General features: G+C 42.3%; 1 protein-coding gene across 2 annotated transcripts in view; it reads left to right on the forward strand.

The window, feature by feature from the left end:
- The window catches only part of crebbpa (CREB binding lysine acetyltransferase a), a 54,091-nt gene extending 38,481 nt beyond the window's left edge, over nt 1-15,610 (forward strand). Inside the window, exons 16-31 of one of the 2 annotated variants that reach the window (XM_086211010.1) lie at nt 2,639-2,810; nt 3,450-3,568; nt 3,715-3,954; nt 4,220-4,308; nt 5,221-5,301; nt 6,337-6,393; nt 6,965-7,042; nt 7,130-7,197; nt 7,548-7,698; nt 9,392-9,538; nt 9,631-9,744; nt 9,883-10,048; nt 10,307-10,474; nt 10,658-10,819; nt 11,498-11,779; nt 11,978-15,610. In XM_086211010.1, the coding sequence (XP_086067136.1) occupies nt 2,639-2,810; nt 3,450-3,568; nt 3,715-3,954; nt 4,220-4,308; nt 5,221-5,301; nt 6,337-6,393; nt 6,965-7,042; nt 7,130-7,197; nt 7,548-7,698; nt 9,392-9,538; nt 9,631-9,744; nt 9,883-10,048; nt 10,307-10,474; nt 10,658-10,819; nt 11,498-11,779; nt 11,978-14,266 (4,383 nt within the window). In that variant the 3' untranslated portion in view covers nt 14,267-15,610. The remainder of the gene's footprint in view (nt 1-2,638; nt 2,811-3,449; nt 3,569-3,714; nt 3,955-4,219; nt 4,309-5,220; nt 5,302-6,336; nt 6,394-6,964; nt 7,043-7,129; nt 7,198-7,547; nt 7,699-9,391; nt 9,539-9,630; nt 9,745-9,882; nt 10,049-10,306; nt 10,475-10,657; nt 10,820-11,497; nt 11,780-11,977) is intronic. The other variant, XM_086211011.1, reaches the window with a different exon arrangement.
- The last annotated feature ends 369 nt before the right edge of the window (nt 15,611-15,979 follow it).

Here is a 15,979-nt window from a genome sequence, read left to right on the forward strand (position 1 = left end):
ATGATGCATTCATCAGCCTGTATCAGGTCCTCCAACATTCTTTTTAAAATCCATCAGCATTGTGCCAACACTTGCAAACTTTGAAGTTTGAATCCCCCCTTTAAATTTGTCATAGAACACCTGGCTCACGATTGCATGCCAACCAAGCTTGGATAGTCTTTAGAATCATCTTGCTGATATGGCTGTGAAATACATTTTAAATTATATTCCAAGTGGTCGTAAAAGGGCCTTGAATTTAATGAACTGAAACCTGCAGGGTTACAACCCTGTTATTTTGTCAGTCATCTGTGGATAGTAAATGATAAAACCAGTTGTAGAAATGTTAAACAAGTTGTCAATAACTAGTTTAGTTCTGTTCCATTGCCATCAGCAACTTAGTTAGATTTACATGAACAAGAAGTAGGTCAAAACAGTGGGCCTTCTTCAAGTTCATTCACGGCCTCATTAAGGATGTCTTCTTATTTATTAAAGTGTTTAAATAAATTGTCCCTATTTTGAGAAATCAAGGAACAACGGAAGTGGGGGGGGGGACCTACTGCACTGAGACCTGGCTAGATACATTTCTGCTGTGGTGGAACAACAGTAATGTTCTGAAGATGGACTAGAAAAAAGCTCTTTAGATAAGCCATTGATCTAAACCATCTGGAAAAGATAGCTCAATCATTTTACATGAGCTACATCTTTCCATAGTTCTTCTGTGTGCTTAGTGTGTTTTTGACAGCTCAAAACATGCTGGCATATTCGCACGTTCTAGAACAGGATGGAAAAATGCTACAACACCCAGTCTGTTCACACTTTGTCCAAAGCGGTGTTCAACTTGTTTGATGGTAGAGTAAACAAACATACAATGTGTCTTAATAAATTCCTGCAGGGGAGACATGATAAGTGCCTCTCCCCATTGAGAGGCACAACTGCGTCACTTGATTAGTTAAATCTGCTGCCGTGACACTGACAGGATCAGTCAGAATATATCGGTGGTAATGTTGTCCTCTACCCATCTAAAAATTCACACAGTTTTCAGCTGTATATATTTTAATTGTTTTAAGTGTCATTTGTGATTTCTTTATTTTGTGTTGGGTTGAGGTATTGTTGTTTGAGTTTAATGATTACAATGGAGTTGTTATGTAACTGTATACATTTCCATGCAGACTGGCTGTGCGACAGGATAGACATGCTCTGTAATGCCCTACAGCAAATATTGTAGGGCATTTAAGGAGAACAAATTTAAACTTCTTTTTTTGAACTGACAAACAAACCAAAGTTTCTGGTTATAGATTATTTTTAGATTCAGTTTTTCAATTTGAATATGAAAATGTGAAAAGCATATGGATTTACTTCACACAAAAATAGAAAAACAAATATATTTGTTTATCGTTTTTTGTGAATTAAATTGAACATACCTTTGGATGGAGGGTAATATGGTCCCTATATGATGGGTGGTTTTGACCATTTGTTTTTCTGTGGACAGCAAAATGGTGCGTTGCTTAATTTCACTGCCCAAAAAAAATGGTATTAACCCCCCCTTCATGAAGGATGGTCCCATGTCCTCATTATCAGGTTGTCAACTGGCTCTGTCTCTGCAAGTAGATAAAAGGATCGATTAAAAACTGACCAGTAAAGAGTAGAGTAGGGCTGCAACTAACGACTATTTTAATGGTCGACTAGTCACCCGACTATTGAAACGATTAGTCAACTAATCGGATAAGTATTATTTTTTTCTGAAATTTAGCATGAAGTTGATTTAATTATGTGTCAAATGATAAACACAAGAAAGATGGGTACAAGGAAAAATACATCTTTTATTGAACATTCATTAATTTAAAATACGTTTGTCAGGCACAGTCTGGCATAACGCTCAAGCTCTCTTTTATAGCGAAAATACGCTTATAAAATGTACAATGTGTGTCATAAAAACTGTATTCGCTTGAATGTTACTTGAATCTCACCGAGGCGAGTAAGACTCCGTTTCGTTCTACTGCCCGACGTGCTTCTTTAAATGTTCCTGCATCACCGAGGTGCTGCCATGACACCAAGGTCTGCTTTGCAAACTTTACAAGTAGTCTTTTTATTCGCCGTATCCAGGCTAAAAGGCTCTCAAACTTTAGAAGTTTTGGTACGCGTACCTGATGTTGATGCCGCCATTTCTCGATGTTACCGCTCAGAGACAGACGCTATTGCGCATGAGCGACTCTCGGCAGAGATTATAATAAAGTGAGATGCCTCACTGTTGGAAAAACGCGTCTGGCGACAGTAGTTGACAATGGATTTCATTGGATTTCAACTGTCGTGTGATGCCATCAGACGATGATTGGAAGGCCTTGGTGCATGCTACAACCCTCCTTCATCCCCCTTTACATTTAAGTGCAAGAGTTTAGAGAATTTGAACAGTCATTTCATTCAGTCAGGAACTTTCCTCTGCATAATAGTATTCAGATGTACCCTTTGTTCCAATAGAATCAGATCTTCAAGGTGTGCAAGCATAAACATTGCTGTGTCTCAATAACACACCCTTCAGCCAAATGGAAAACGACACAGTTGAACTCAAGGGACTTATTGACTGAGGGCAAACACTATTTTTTTCAAACTTTTTAAGTGTGAAGTTTCAAGCCATGATGAGTTTTTGATTTTGTCTATGTAGACGGAGGATGACTCTAATTCCACATTGATGAAGAAGGAGGAGCCAGAGGAAAAGCAGGAACCAATGGAGGTGGAAGAGAAAAAGCCAGAATTGAAGACAGAACCCAAAGAAGAGGAAGAAGGAGGAGCCAACAGCACAACGTCCTCGTCCCCCTCTCAGTCCCGGAGGAAAAGTGAGTCTGATGCCATGTGATGAATACAATATGCGTACAGTCTCTTGCTGATAAAAACAAGATCCGTTTGGAAAACAGTGATGTTTTTCATCATTGCCAGTAATGTTAATACACCCACATTGTGCCAACTGTCATGACGTAGAATGTTCTTACAACTTTATTTGTCTGGCACTGACTCCGAACATTAGCCAGACCATTGAAAGCTGCCTTGATTTTTCCAGGGTTTTACGCAATTAATAAAAGGGATCTGCATCATTGAAAGACCATCCTCAACAAATCACAGTATGCCGACTTTTTAATAAACACTGGTGTGCAGGCAGGGAACGGTGTGTGTTAAAATGAGCGGTATTCCATCATGCAGATAATATCGGTCAAGACAACGGCTGTTGATTACGGGGGGGGGGGGAATGTGAAACATACTCCAAAATTTCAGGTTTAAAAACCAGAAGTCAACTGGTCAGAACTTGTTCCCGTCACTGTTTAAATTTTGGTTTCACTTTCAAAGCCTCATAGAAAGGAGGCAGCTACCTTCTTTCCTTCAGTATTGTGTTATTTCCCAGTTTTATGTACAGTTAACATTATTCCTTGAATTTTCATCGACTATATGAGCACATTTCTTGACCGATGTTCCTTTTCCAGTCTTTAAGCCTGAGGAGTTGCGCCAGGCCCTGATGCCGACTTTGGAGTCTCTTTATAGGCAGGATCCTGAGTCGCTGCCCTTCAGACAGCCAGTAGACCCCATGCTTCTAGGAATCCCGGTAGGCAGCACACATGCTCATGTCACCTAATGTTTTCTCTTGAAGTCCTTGAATATAAACAGGTAAATTAGAGGATGTATACAATTCAGTAGCACTGTATAAGCACTTGATTAAAAAAAACGTTTTTCCTTTGCATCTCTCTGCAGGACTACTTTGACATTGTTAAAAACCCGATAGATCTGTCCACAATAAAGCGCAAACTTGATACGGGCCAGTACCAAGAACCTTGGCAATATGTTGACGATGTCTGGCTGATGTTCAACAATGCCTGGCTCTACAACCGCAAGACCTCCCGTGTCTACAAGTTTTGCTCCAAGCTGGCTGAGGTTTTTGAGTCTGAGATTGACCCTGTCATGCAGGGCTTGGGCTACTGCTGTGGGAGGAAGGTAGGATTCAGTTGGCAAACAACCAGGACTGGAAAATAAAGTAACATATTAGTTGTCTTTAGCGTGTCATTGTTTTGGTGTCAGTGTGTTAAGAATTGTATTGATGAATGATAATTGCCATCTCAGCCTCTGTTTTGAGGAAGATTAGACAAATTTAACCTTTGAATAGTAAACTGCCAATGACTGGATTTGCTCCTCTGAATAACAGACATTTTTTGTAATTCAATTTGAAAAACCCTCATTCTCACCACATTTGTTTTTGCAGTACGAGTTTTCCCCTCAAACCCTCTGTTGCTATGGCAAGCAGCTCTGCACCATACCTACTGGAGGCACATACTACAGTTATCAGAACAGGTAACTGTCTGGTGGGACATGGCGTTTGTGTCTACTGGGTGCCTATGAACTCAACTATGTTGGGTATTATATCATACTTTATTAGCTGGAATTTTAGTGTGATTGAATCATCTAATATGTGTCACTCATTCACATGTGTAGTTTCTTATTCAAGGTTTTTATGGGCTATAAATTCAGACATTTGAATGGTTTTACCCATCCTCTGCATTCTGGGATCTGTTCCTCAGTTACTCCATTGAGACCACTGTGATCGAGTTAGTAGGGTCATCCTGACAGCTTCGGCCTCAATGACTGTGCCTCCCGGTCTTGGCACGGCATGACATGAGACTAAAAATGTATTCTCCCACAACATTTGTTAACAGCCAGGTTCTGACATTGCACAAAACGGGACACGCTCGAAAGATGCTAAACCTCAGAGTGTCACGCAATAAAAGCAGCAGACCATTGTTTTAATTTCTCAATCTGTTTCCACGGAGGGACTGTGTGTATTCAGCCTCACTGCTCCTTCTCTTCTTTGACACATGAAAATATAAGGCCTCGGTTAAAGCCACAAACAGCTTTCATCATTGCTTTTTTATCTCTGTTGAAATCCATTAGATGACTGCTTGCGCCACATTCCCTTGCACCCCCTGCAGCATAAATCGTGTAACTGCTGCCATTTTCTCAATTTTTAACAGCATTATAAGAGCCGAGCAGCACAGCAATAATAATACAACACAGCCTGATAGACAACACAATGCCAAGACAGTGCACCCCATTCACACTCACCATTGGTGTCCAGATGTGGTTTTTACGTGTTACCAAACCCAAGAGACAGTCGTTAGTTTGTGCACACAAAGATGGAACTGAATGCGAAGTCCTAAATTAATATATTTGTAGCTGAACTAGATGTGTGTTTCTGTATTTCCTCAGGTACCATTTCTGTGAGAAGTGCTTCAATGAGATCCAGGGGGAGAGTGTGACATTAGGAGATGATCCTGCACAGCCACAGACGTATGTAAACCAGCTGTCCATGAAGTTGTGACAGTACTGAGTGGCTTATTGACTGTTTTTGTATTGCTTATCGGTTTGGATGATCATGTCTATGTTCATATTATCCATTTGTGGTTACTAATGTATGGCAGAGAGGTGTTCTGATTGTGTAGTGTGAGTTTGACGGTTGGAGAGGAGTTGTGTCATAAAAATTTTAACTATCACAGTCTAAATTGTAGGGAGTCAGATCCGTGGAAACGAGATGGCAAATTGGGTCAGACTTAAGGGGGAAAAAATCATGGATTAATAGGGTTCAACGGGCGAACAAAGTGCCCGACCCAAGGCATCTCTAAATGCAGAACAGGCTGTAGTCACGCCAGAAGAGAGGGGCATGTAACCTTAATGTTGCACTCCCAACATCCAACATGATTGTTTTTAATGAGTCTCAGACCCAGCAAGAATGTCTTGCTGTTTGAGGTATCTAGAATGACAGGATGTATCGCACTCAGGTTTGGAAATTTGTCTTAATTGGTGTAATTAACTTTTTTTCCCCTCGTGATTTTCTTTATAATGGTTTGGTCTCTAAATTAAAAGAAGGAAAACTTCATCAAAGCCGGTGTCACCAAATAACTAATATTGTCTAAATAAATGATCCAAAATACAAAGATGGTCAATTTGCAAACGAAGGAAATATTCTCAATTGACACCTTTAATGGTTTGCCTAAGTGGTTGATTAATTGGTCCTGTTGTTCCAGCTTTGCTGTTAATAGTCCCAAGTCGTTTGCGCTTTTGGATTGAGAAATGAAAAGCTTTTCAGATTCTGATGAATGTGTTTGTACATTCCACATACTCATATATTTATTGTGAGGGCAATCAGTTGAAGTATTGAATATACATGTTGTCATTAAGTCTTCTAAATAGACCCAGCCAGCAAAGATGAACCACCAGGCTTCATTTATAACATGGGGGGGGGGGGGGGTTAAAGTACTCTTTGTCTTTTCTCACTTCTTCCCTTCTTTCTCTCCCCTTCTATTTTTTTTCCCCCTGACATTTTAGGAGGATATCAAAAGACCAGTTTGAGAGAAAGAAGAATGATGTACTAGATCCTGAACCGTAAGTAGACACGAATACAAAGTTTCACAGAGAGTGACTGCAATTCACGGCTTTTCTATTTCTGTTCCATTTGTAATCACGTAATTACTTTTTCTATTTATGTGTTTCTGATCGCGAGTTCTTTTCTGACTCCGACATCTGGCTTTGTTTTTGTGCCTTAGAGCACAGACTGCATATTTCTCTTTAGAGCTCTCAGATCAATCACTTGGTTTTTAGTAAAACCTCAAGGTGACTCAGCAGCGCCACCTGGTGATTGGAAGTCAAACAAGACTTTTCAGATCAGAGAACACAGGCCCTAAATATTATGACATGCAGTAAATATCTTATATATTTTTATGGATTACATATTGAAAATAAGATTTTATTTTTTTTTTAAACCTCCCACAAAGGCGTACTTGCATTGGCTGGCTTGCAAGTGCGTAACGACTGGAGGAACATTAAACTGAATAAAGATAATTTTATGCTTGCTGCATCTGCAGTTAAGATATCTGCATTCATACAAGTGTATCAGGATTTTTATCATTATTATCGTTTTTCTTCTACCCATGTTAAAATTGTTTGCTTTCCTCAGGTTTGTTGAATGTAAAGATTGTGGACGGAAGATGCACCAGATCTGCGTCTTGCACTATGAGGTCATTTGGCCATCCGGGTGAGAAGTCAGCCTTTTTGGATTGATATAATTTCATATTGTTTGCGTCAAAAGGTTGCTGATATGTAAATTCCCTTCTATTAACAGATTCATCTGTGACAACTGTTTAAAGAAGAGTGGAAAAACACGGAAGGAAAACAAATTTTCTGCAAAAAGTTAGTAGTATGCTTAAATCTTAAGTTTTTGAATCCACCGTCCCAATGGCATCTCATACTGTGTTGAAAATAACAGAATACTTCAATTCTGGCCCATGAGCATTGAAGACATAAGGATATAAACAACTTCCATCTGCATATGGCCTGCATATGTCTCTCTGTGGCTTTTCCACAGTGACAGCCTGGTTTTATGTTGTTTTCCTTGTGGTTTCAGTGGCAGTCTTTTGTGTTTGTTACACAGTGACCTTTACTGCAAATGTTGCTAACAGATACTAGTTCCCACTGTCTCATAAAATATGACATTCATCAGTTGCCAATTTCTAAAATGCCTCCTTGTGTGTTCACTGTAGGGTTGCAGTCGACACGATTGGGAATGTATATAGAGGATCGTGTGAATAAATACTTGAAGAGACAGAACCACCCAGAGGCTGGAGAGGTATTTGTACGAGTGGTGGCGAGCTCGGACAAAACGGTGGAGGTTAAACCAGGCATGAAAGCCAGGTGAGGAGAGGTACTCGGTGACAATGTGTATAATGGCCTTTTTAGAAACAAGCTTAATGTTATGGTACGGAGTGCAGTCATGGTGCAACTTTTCTAGTTTTCAGGAGTTCCAGTTTATTTGCTTCTCAGTTTCATACAGGTCTTTTAGAAGTGCAACAATTGTTCCCTGCGATAGTACATGCCAACTGAAGAACATCCCTGAGAACCAAGTCTTCCTTAATGTTGAACACCTGATTTACAATTGCTGCAGTTACATTGGCAAATCAAAATGAGGTCTGCGTCGCTTGGATGTCTGTGTAGTAGTTAAACATGAGATGTTGTGAGAGGTTTGAGAGCCTGCTAGCAAGGACAGCTAACTTGGCATGCTTTGCCACTTCCCTGCATGATCCCAGGATCATTGCTCACAGTCCACAGCTTATATCTGCAAATTGTAGGCTTCCTTACGGTGAAACATCTTAAAAAGGGTAAACAGCACTCATATTCTATACTAACTAAGGGTGTGGAGAGGGGACAAAAGGCACACTAGTAAAAACAATGGTACTTCATTCAAAAGTATTCGCAAAAAGTACTCAAAAATTGATGATGTCTTAAACCCAAGATGATGTTTTTCCCTCCTGCGTTACTCCTTTGGTTCTTTAGAATGCTGAAAGAGCCAGCAACATACATTTAGCTTGAAGCTCATGGGGACTGATGGTTAAAAACAAAAATGTCATCTCAAGCACATCGTCCTGTGTAAACCACATCTTCTTTCCCAGTTATATGCTCATTAATCCAAAAACACTTGGATTTGATTTGGCACTACCATGAACAAGCGTAATCAAGGTTGAGTGTTTCAACTGAATGTGCCAGCTGGTCTCACTTGGCACTACCATGAACGTGGTGTTTCATGCATTATGTTCTGTTCTTCCGTATCCGAAATGGCTATGTTCAGATAAATTGGCAGACAAAGAGGCAACAATGGAAATGGGAAATCATGTTATTGTAAGTGCCCAAGTACTTGTCCTATCCTCTTTGATTTGTAGATGAACTTTCACAGCTCATATTTGTTCTGAGCATTTTTATTGTCCCTGCCATGCAAAGTTGAATGCCCTCTATAAAGCTTTTATAACCACTCAACTTGATTGTGGGACCTGCATGTTTAACAAAATGGTGTACACGCCCTCCCTGAGTACCTCCAAGAGTAGTTCTGTGTTTCCATCACACAAGAACAGTGTGAGGCTCATCACATCTTCAGAGTCAAGAGGCTGTCAGAGAGGAACAAGTTACAGTCAGGTTGACTGATTTAGGGTTTGCTTTTAATTGACTCAAGGCTACTTGACCCGGACTGTCCCGTGATGCTCTTTGACTGCCAATAAAAGCAGTAACTCACAATGCTACCTTTCTGGCAACTCCTCACTGTCTGATGTGTTTTTAAAGTTTGGAACTGTTCAGTGATTTTATATGTTCTATTATAAACCCAAGGAACTGTGGAAAACATAGTTTAATTAGGATTTGATACATTTATGGGAACATTCCTGACACTCTTTAGTCAAGTGAAGGAAGAGAAGATCTGAAACATTTATGCCATCCGTATGATGGGATCAGGGTTCATATCAGGCTTAAATATCACTGCAGATACATGTGAAACATTGCACTCTGATCACAATATTCCCCATTTAACCAGATTTTAAATGTTTTCTGTTTGCGGCTGCAGGTTTGTGGATACAGGTGAAATGCCAGAGGCCTTTCCCTACAGAACCAAAGCACTTTTCGCCTTTGAGGAGATTGATGGTGTAGATGTATGCTTTTTTGGCATGCATGTGCAGGAATATGGCTCCGAGTGCCCATTTCCCAACACTAGGTACGTACATCTTATTATATATTGTCCAATATGGCATGACACGTTGGCTATAGTTGAAATTAATCTAATTCCTACACTCCCTACTTTCACAGACGGGTCTACATATCGTACCTTGACAGTATTCACTTCTTCAGACCTCGGATTTTACGAACAGCAGTTTACCATGAGATTCTCATTGGCTATCTAGAATATGTCAAGAAACTCGGGTAAGTCCTGCAGCGGTATTCTACTCTTGTTCCACCTCACAAAAGGGTAAAATATGTTGTAGTCTGTGGATGTGACTTAATATTGAATTCACTTATACACGACCCTCCTCATTGTACTTTGGGTTTGTGGATCCTCAGGTATGCCCAAGGCCATATCTGGGCATGTCCGCCAAGTGAAGGAGACGACTACATCTTTCACTGCCATCCTCCCGACCAGAAGATCCCCAAACCTAAGAGACTGCAGGAGTGGTATAGGAAGATGCTGGATAAGGCCTTTGCAGAAAGAATCTTGCATGACTACAAGGTGAGGGAATGTTCTCTGGGGTAAACCCGGTGTGCCAATAGTTAGATGAGCAACAGGAGAAAATGACATGTCAATAATTTGTAAAGGGAAATGAGGTTTGTCATGTAATAGATTGTATTTACTGTGCTTCCTAGTTGTAATCTGGGTGCATTTCCTTCTTTCTCTGATTTTCAGGTTCATAAAACATGTACGTGCTAGAATACTAAAGAGAAGGTGAAGTATTGCTTTAATTATTCATGGTTTTTGTTTTCCTCTCAGGACATCTTCAAACAGGCAACAGAGGATCGCCTCACAAGCGCCAATGAGCTGCCCTACTTCGAAGGGGATTTCTGGCCCAATGTGCTAGAGGAGAGCATCAAGGAGCTGGAGCAGGAGGAGGAGGAGAGGAAGAAAGAGGAGAATACAGCTGCCTCTGAAACTCCTGAGGTTTTTGACATTATCATGGTTTCATGATATTTTTGTAGAGTAGATTTTATTACCTCTACCACTTTGTAGCTAATGCCAATTGTTAGTTGCAATATAACCTTGTATTTCTGAGCTTTTATTGGTTCATAAATACACCTTCATGTTGTTGTCCACTCAAGTCTTTGAATATTGTATCATTCTTAGGGTACTCCAGGTGACAGCAAAAATGCTAAGAAAAAGAATAACAAGAAGACCAATAAGAACAAGAGCAGCGTGAGCCGAGCCAATAAGAAGAAGCCTGGGATGCCGAATGTAGCAAATGATCTGTCCCAGAAGCTTTACGCCACCATGGAGAAGCACAAGGAGGTCAGGCTTCTTTGGTTATTGTTCAATTTACATGTTATAAAGAAAGCTCTATTGTGACCAGCATTTAATTGAAGTGTGTAATTATATTGATAAAAACAGGTATTTATTCTAGAGTATTGCAGGATAACATTTTTCCCCAAAACAATTCCTTTGAGTTGAATTTAAATTCAACAAAATAAACAAATATTCCACAGAATAATGCAAAGCAGTATTTGCAGTGGCCATACAGTTATGAAAAGTATGGAAAAGTCATGGAATTTAAAAGTAGCCATTTCCAGACCTGGAAAAGTTTTTGGAAAAATGAAGCCAGAACATGTTGGAGAAGGGATCGATGTTCATTTACAAAGTACTTTCACCCAAGAGTATATGGGGTTTAGATTGACTGAGGAAGTCTCTTTGGATGAAAAAAATTATATATTTTTATGTTATTTTAAGCAATGCAACTTGTTCGTTAATTTTTGTTACCTGGGAAATTTTGACATAGTTTTCTGTTCTTTTTTAATGTGTAAACAGACATTTCAAGGAAAAATATGATAAATTATTCTTTCCCTCTGATGTATTGGTGAAGATAAGTGTGAACTTTGTACTTAAATTTTATTTCTAAACCCTGAGTTAAGTAAACGATTAGGCACTATATACATGATGTTCTTATCTTAACAATTTCTGTTTCTGCTGAAGGTGTTTTTTGTTATTCACCTCCACTCTGGGCCCATGGTCAACACCCTGCCACCCATCATCGACCCTGATCCTTTGCTCTCCTGTGACCTGATGGATGGCCGTGACGCCTTCTTGACTCTGGCCAGAGACAAACACTGGGAATTCAGTTCCCTCAGGAGGTGCAAGTGGAGCACTATGTGCATGCTGGTTGAGCTGCACAACCAGGGACAGGACCGCTTTGTCTACACTTGCAATGAGTGCAAACACCATGTTGAGACACGTTGGCACTGCACGGTGTGCGAGGTGTGTTACTAGTTTATTGGTCTGTGAAAACTTTTAAGTGTTGTCTAGACATACTAGCATGAACAAAAATGTAACTCCGGGATGTTATTAATTTTTTTAAAAGGTATTATTTAATTGGCATTCTTTAAACTTGCGACATCTATGACTTTATTTGAGTGGTCTTAATTATTGTGTCCCATTCTCTATCTCTCTTCTCAGGACTTTGACCTTTGCATTAATTGTTATAACACAAAGGGCCACGAGCACCAGATGGTCAAGTGGGGACTCGGCCTGGACGACGACAACAACAGCCAGAGTGGAGAAGCTTCCAAGAGCCCACAGGAAAGCCGGCGCTTAAGTATCCAGCGCTGCATCCAGTCTCTGGTCCATGCTTGTCAATGCCGCAATGCCAACTGCTCTCTGCCGTCCTGCCAGAAGATGAAGAGAGTGGTGCAGCACACAAAGGGCTGCAAACGCAAAACCAACGGTGGCTGCCCTGTGTGCAAGCAACTTATTGCTTTATGCTGTTACCATGCAAAGCACTGTCAGGAGAACAAGTGTCCTGTCCCGTTCTGCCTGAATATCAAGCACAAGCTTCGCCAACAGCAGCTGCAGCACAGGCTCCAGCAGGCTCAGTTAATGAGGAGAAGAATGGCTACCATGCAAGGCAGAACCATGCCACTACCGTCCCCACCCGCTTCAGCTGCCCCCAGCACCCCCACATCCCATGCCCAACCCAGCACTCCTCAGACGCCCCAGCAGCCACTCTCCAACCAGCCACAGACTCCCAACTCAGCAGGTGTCATGTCTCCTTCTTTTCCCAATGCACCTCGCAATGGCCAGCCTCAAGCTGCAGTGTCCCAGGGAAAGCCTGGGCCACAGGCCTCCCCTTTACACCAGCAGCCGTCCCCTCTTCCCCAACAACCCCAGCCACCTCAGCAGCTACCACAGCAGCCTCCCCTCGCTGCTGTCAAGATGGCACGGCACATCGAGATAATGGCACAGGCCCAGCAGAACCAGCAGAATTACAGAGTCAACATGAATGGTTTACCCATGAACCCTCAGCAGCCCCAACAGCGCATGACTGGACCAATGCAACCACCCATGCAGATGGTCCCAGGGCCTCGAGGACCACAGGTCATGCAACCTGGCCTGGCACCAGGACAGTGGCCTGGCGCAGCAGGGCCCATGCAGGCAGCTCAAACTCAACAACCAGGCCTTGTCCCTGGCCAGACCCCACAACAGGCCATGACCATGCAGCGAGCCATGCTACCCCCAGGGCAGCAACCTCAGCAGAGCCAGAGGATGCTCATACCCCAGCAGCCTGGTGCCCGGCCACAGACACCGCAAAGACCTGGTGCGATAGCCCCCAATGCCCTTCAGGACCTTCTCCGCACCCTAAAATCTCCCAGCTCACCCCAGCAGCAGCAGCAAGTCCTCAACATCCTCAAATCAAATCCTCAGTTAATGGCTGCCTTCATCAAACAGCGAACAGCCAAGTATCATGCCAACCAGCCTCAGCAGCAGCAAGCAGGTCAGCAGCAGCAGCCTGGTATGCCAACAATGCAGGCCATGGCCATGCCAGGAGCAGCCGTGCAAAGGCCAGGGATGCCCACTCAGCAACCCCAGCAGCCTCCTGCTCAGGGCATGGCTGCATTGGGGGCTCAAGGACAGCTGATGAATGCAGCACACAACCCCAACCCCCAGATCCAGGAGCTTTACCGTCGGCAGCTCTTAAGGCAACAACAACAACAGCAGCAGCAGCAGCAGCAGCAACAACAGGGAGTGATGCCTCAGGGCCACCCTGGCCAGTTCCCTGCTCAGGCGCAGGGTACAGCAGCTACATATTCTCAGCTACGCATGCAGCAACAGCAGCAGCAGCTAGCCATGCAGGCAAGCGCAGGAGCAGCTGGGGGACCCATGGGCCAGCTCCCACCCATGGCTCAGATGACCCAGCCTGGCATGGGGATGGACTCTGCTCAGAACTTACTGCATCAACGAATGCTTCAGCAGCAACAACAGCAGCAGCAGCAACATCCCCAGCAGCAGCAGGCCGTCCTCAAGCAGCAGATGGGCTCTCCTGCCCAGCCCAGCCCAATGAGTCCGCAGACCCACCTGCTGGCCGGCCAGCCCCAAGGTGGACCACACCTCCCCGGCCAGCCTGCACTAGCCAACAGCCTCAGCAACCAGGTCCGTTCCCCTGCACCAGTACAGTCTCCATGTCCACCCTCACAACAGCAGCCACCACATTCCAGTCCCTCACCACAGGTCCAGAACCAGCCCCAGCCCTCACCGCAGCACCCACCTCCACCCCACTCGGGTTCCCCCCATCCAGGACTAGGGGGCCCATTGTCAGGGTCCATGGAGCAGGGACACTTGGGGGCACCAGAACAGAGCGCCATGCTACCGCAGCTTAACACTCCCAACAGAGGAGGGTTGAATAATGACTTGGGGATGGTGGGAGATGCTACAGGAGACACTCTGGAGAAGTTTGTGGAGGGATTGTAGCATTTCTGCTGGGAACTGAAGAAAACAGTCTTGCTCCCAGGGACCCCTCCCCCACCTCTTCCCAGTTTCCCTCAAACTCTTTATCCCATTAAGAGGGCTTTGTTTGTTCTTTCTAAGGTTGAGAGCGTTTTTTGTACTGACATGTAAAAAATTTCAAATGTTGTAAAAACAAAAAATAAAATTTGGTTGAAGAGAAAAAACAAAAATAGTCAACACTTCTAGGGGACGTAATTGTTTCCTAGTAATGGGTATTTCTTCCTGAAGATGTTGAGGGATTTGCAACTTGCTTCTTGAAATTTAAATCACAAAGAATATATTTTTTGGTTGAGACCAAATGTGTTCAATATTCAATTTATTTTTGGTTTGTTCTTGGTATGGTTTTCATGCCTTTCTCATTTTTTAAAGAAAATGTACAATTGCATTATATTATTCATATCTTTTTATTTTGTACCTTTGGAGAAAAAAAAAACTTAAAGCATTTTTGTGTTAAAGCTGTAAAATAATTTGTCTGGGAGCTGGGCCAGGTTTTTGTTCTTTTCTCAAGCTGTCATTCCTGGCAATCGTTATCATATGTTGTACCATTACTCCAAGACGATGCGTTCAGGGACACAGACCGCTCCCTTCCTCCTTTGTGTGTATGAAGAGCACTCAGTTGTATTAAAATAGGAAATGGACTGCGGCAGGTTGTGTGTACACAGGCATGTATGCAGGCGCACATGAAGACACTGACAAATCCTCACGGTCACTAAAAGAAACAAACTCTGAAAACAAGGACTGCAGCCTCCATCTCAGTGACCTGGTATTTAGGAAATCTGTCTTGCAGGTGTAGAAAAATGTTGCGTTGATGTTAAGGAAAAAAAAAAAAAAGAATTTGTCATACTTTTTTGTCATACAAATGTTGTAAAGTGTAAAGATAGTGTGAGAAAGATACCAGCCCCCTAAGCTGAGGTGGAATGATCACCGGTTGGGCTGATTCTTGGATGGAGCCGCATCCTCTAAATTTTACACTAAGTTGTGTGCGATCTAGGGATGAAGGGCACGTTGGAGATTCACCCCAATGAAAACTAAATGTTATCAACCCTCATTCCTCTCACACAAAAACTTGAATTAGGGGGATTTACCTTTTCTCCGATTGTAAATCAAGTTATTAAGCAAAATACTATAAATATAAGGAAGAGAGAATGGAATCACTGTATAAACTGGTAAAAGACTCATTTCTTACTTATATACCATATTGTTAAATAAACTGTGTGCAACAGAAGAACTCCAGTACTCTGTTGACTAAATAATGAGGCATTTCTCCTGTTTGTTTGTGTTAGCCTAGCAGTGTTTTTCCTCCAGTCACCATCTGCAAGAGTAGCTGGACAAATAAGAGAGAATTGTCTGCATGCATCTTCCTGTTCTTTTTGGATGCCATTTAAATTTTCTCTCCACCAAGCTAACTGGGTTTGAGAGCGTTTTCATGTTGACAAGACAGAACTGGTCATGTGGAGTACCACTTGGTGAAGACGTGCCAGGAGAACTGGGGCTGTTCTACTTAGCTGGGACTTTTGAATGTGCGTTTGATTTACTTCAAAGTTAAGTGATTTTTAAGACATATTCTTACATTGGTGAAGCTGTGTGTATGTTAGTATGAGAGCCATCAGCCTCAGTACAGTAATAATTTAATTAAATCAAAATCAAGTATGATTATTACGGCTCATTCAAGTGCTG

This window comes from Aulostomus chinensis, chromosome 8 (assembly GCF_037954235.1).
Source record: "Aulostomus chinensis isolate RoL2024-O1b breed Wild chromosome 8, RoL_Achi_v1.0, whole genome shotgun sequence".
NCBI lineage: Eukaryota > Metazoa > Chordata > Actinopteri > Syngnathiformes > Aulostomidae > Aulostomus > Aulostomus chinensis.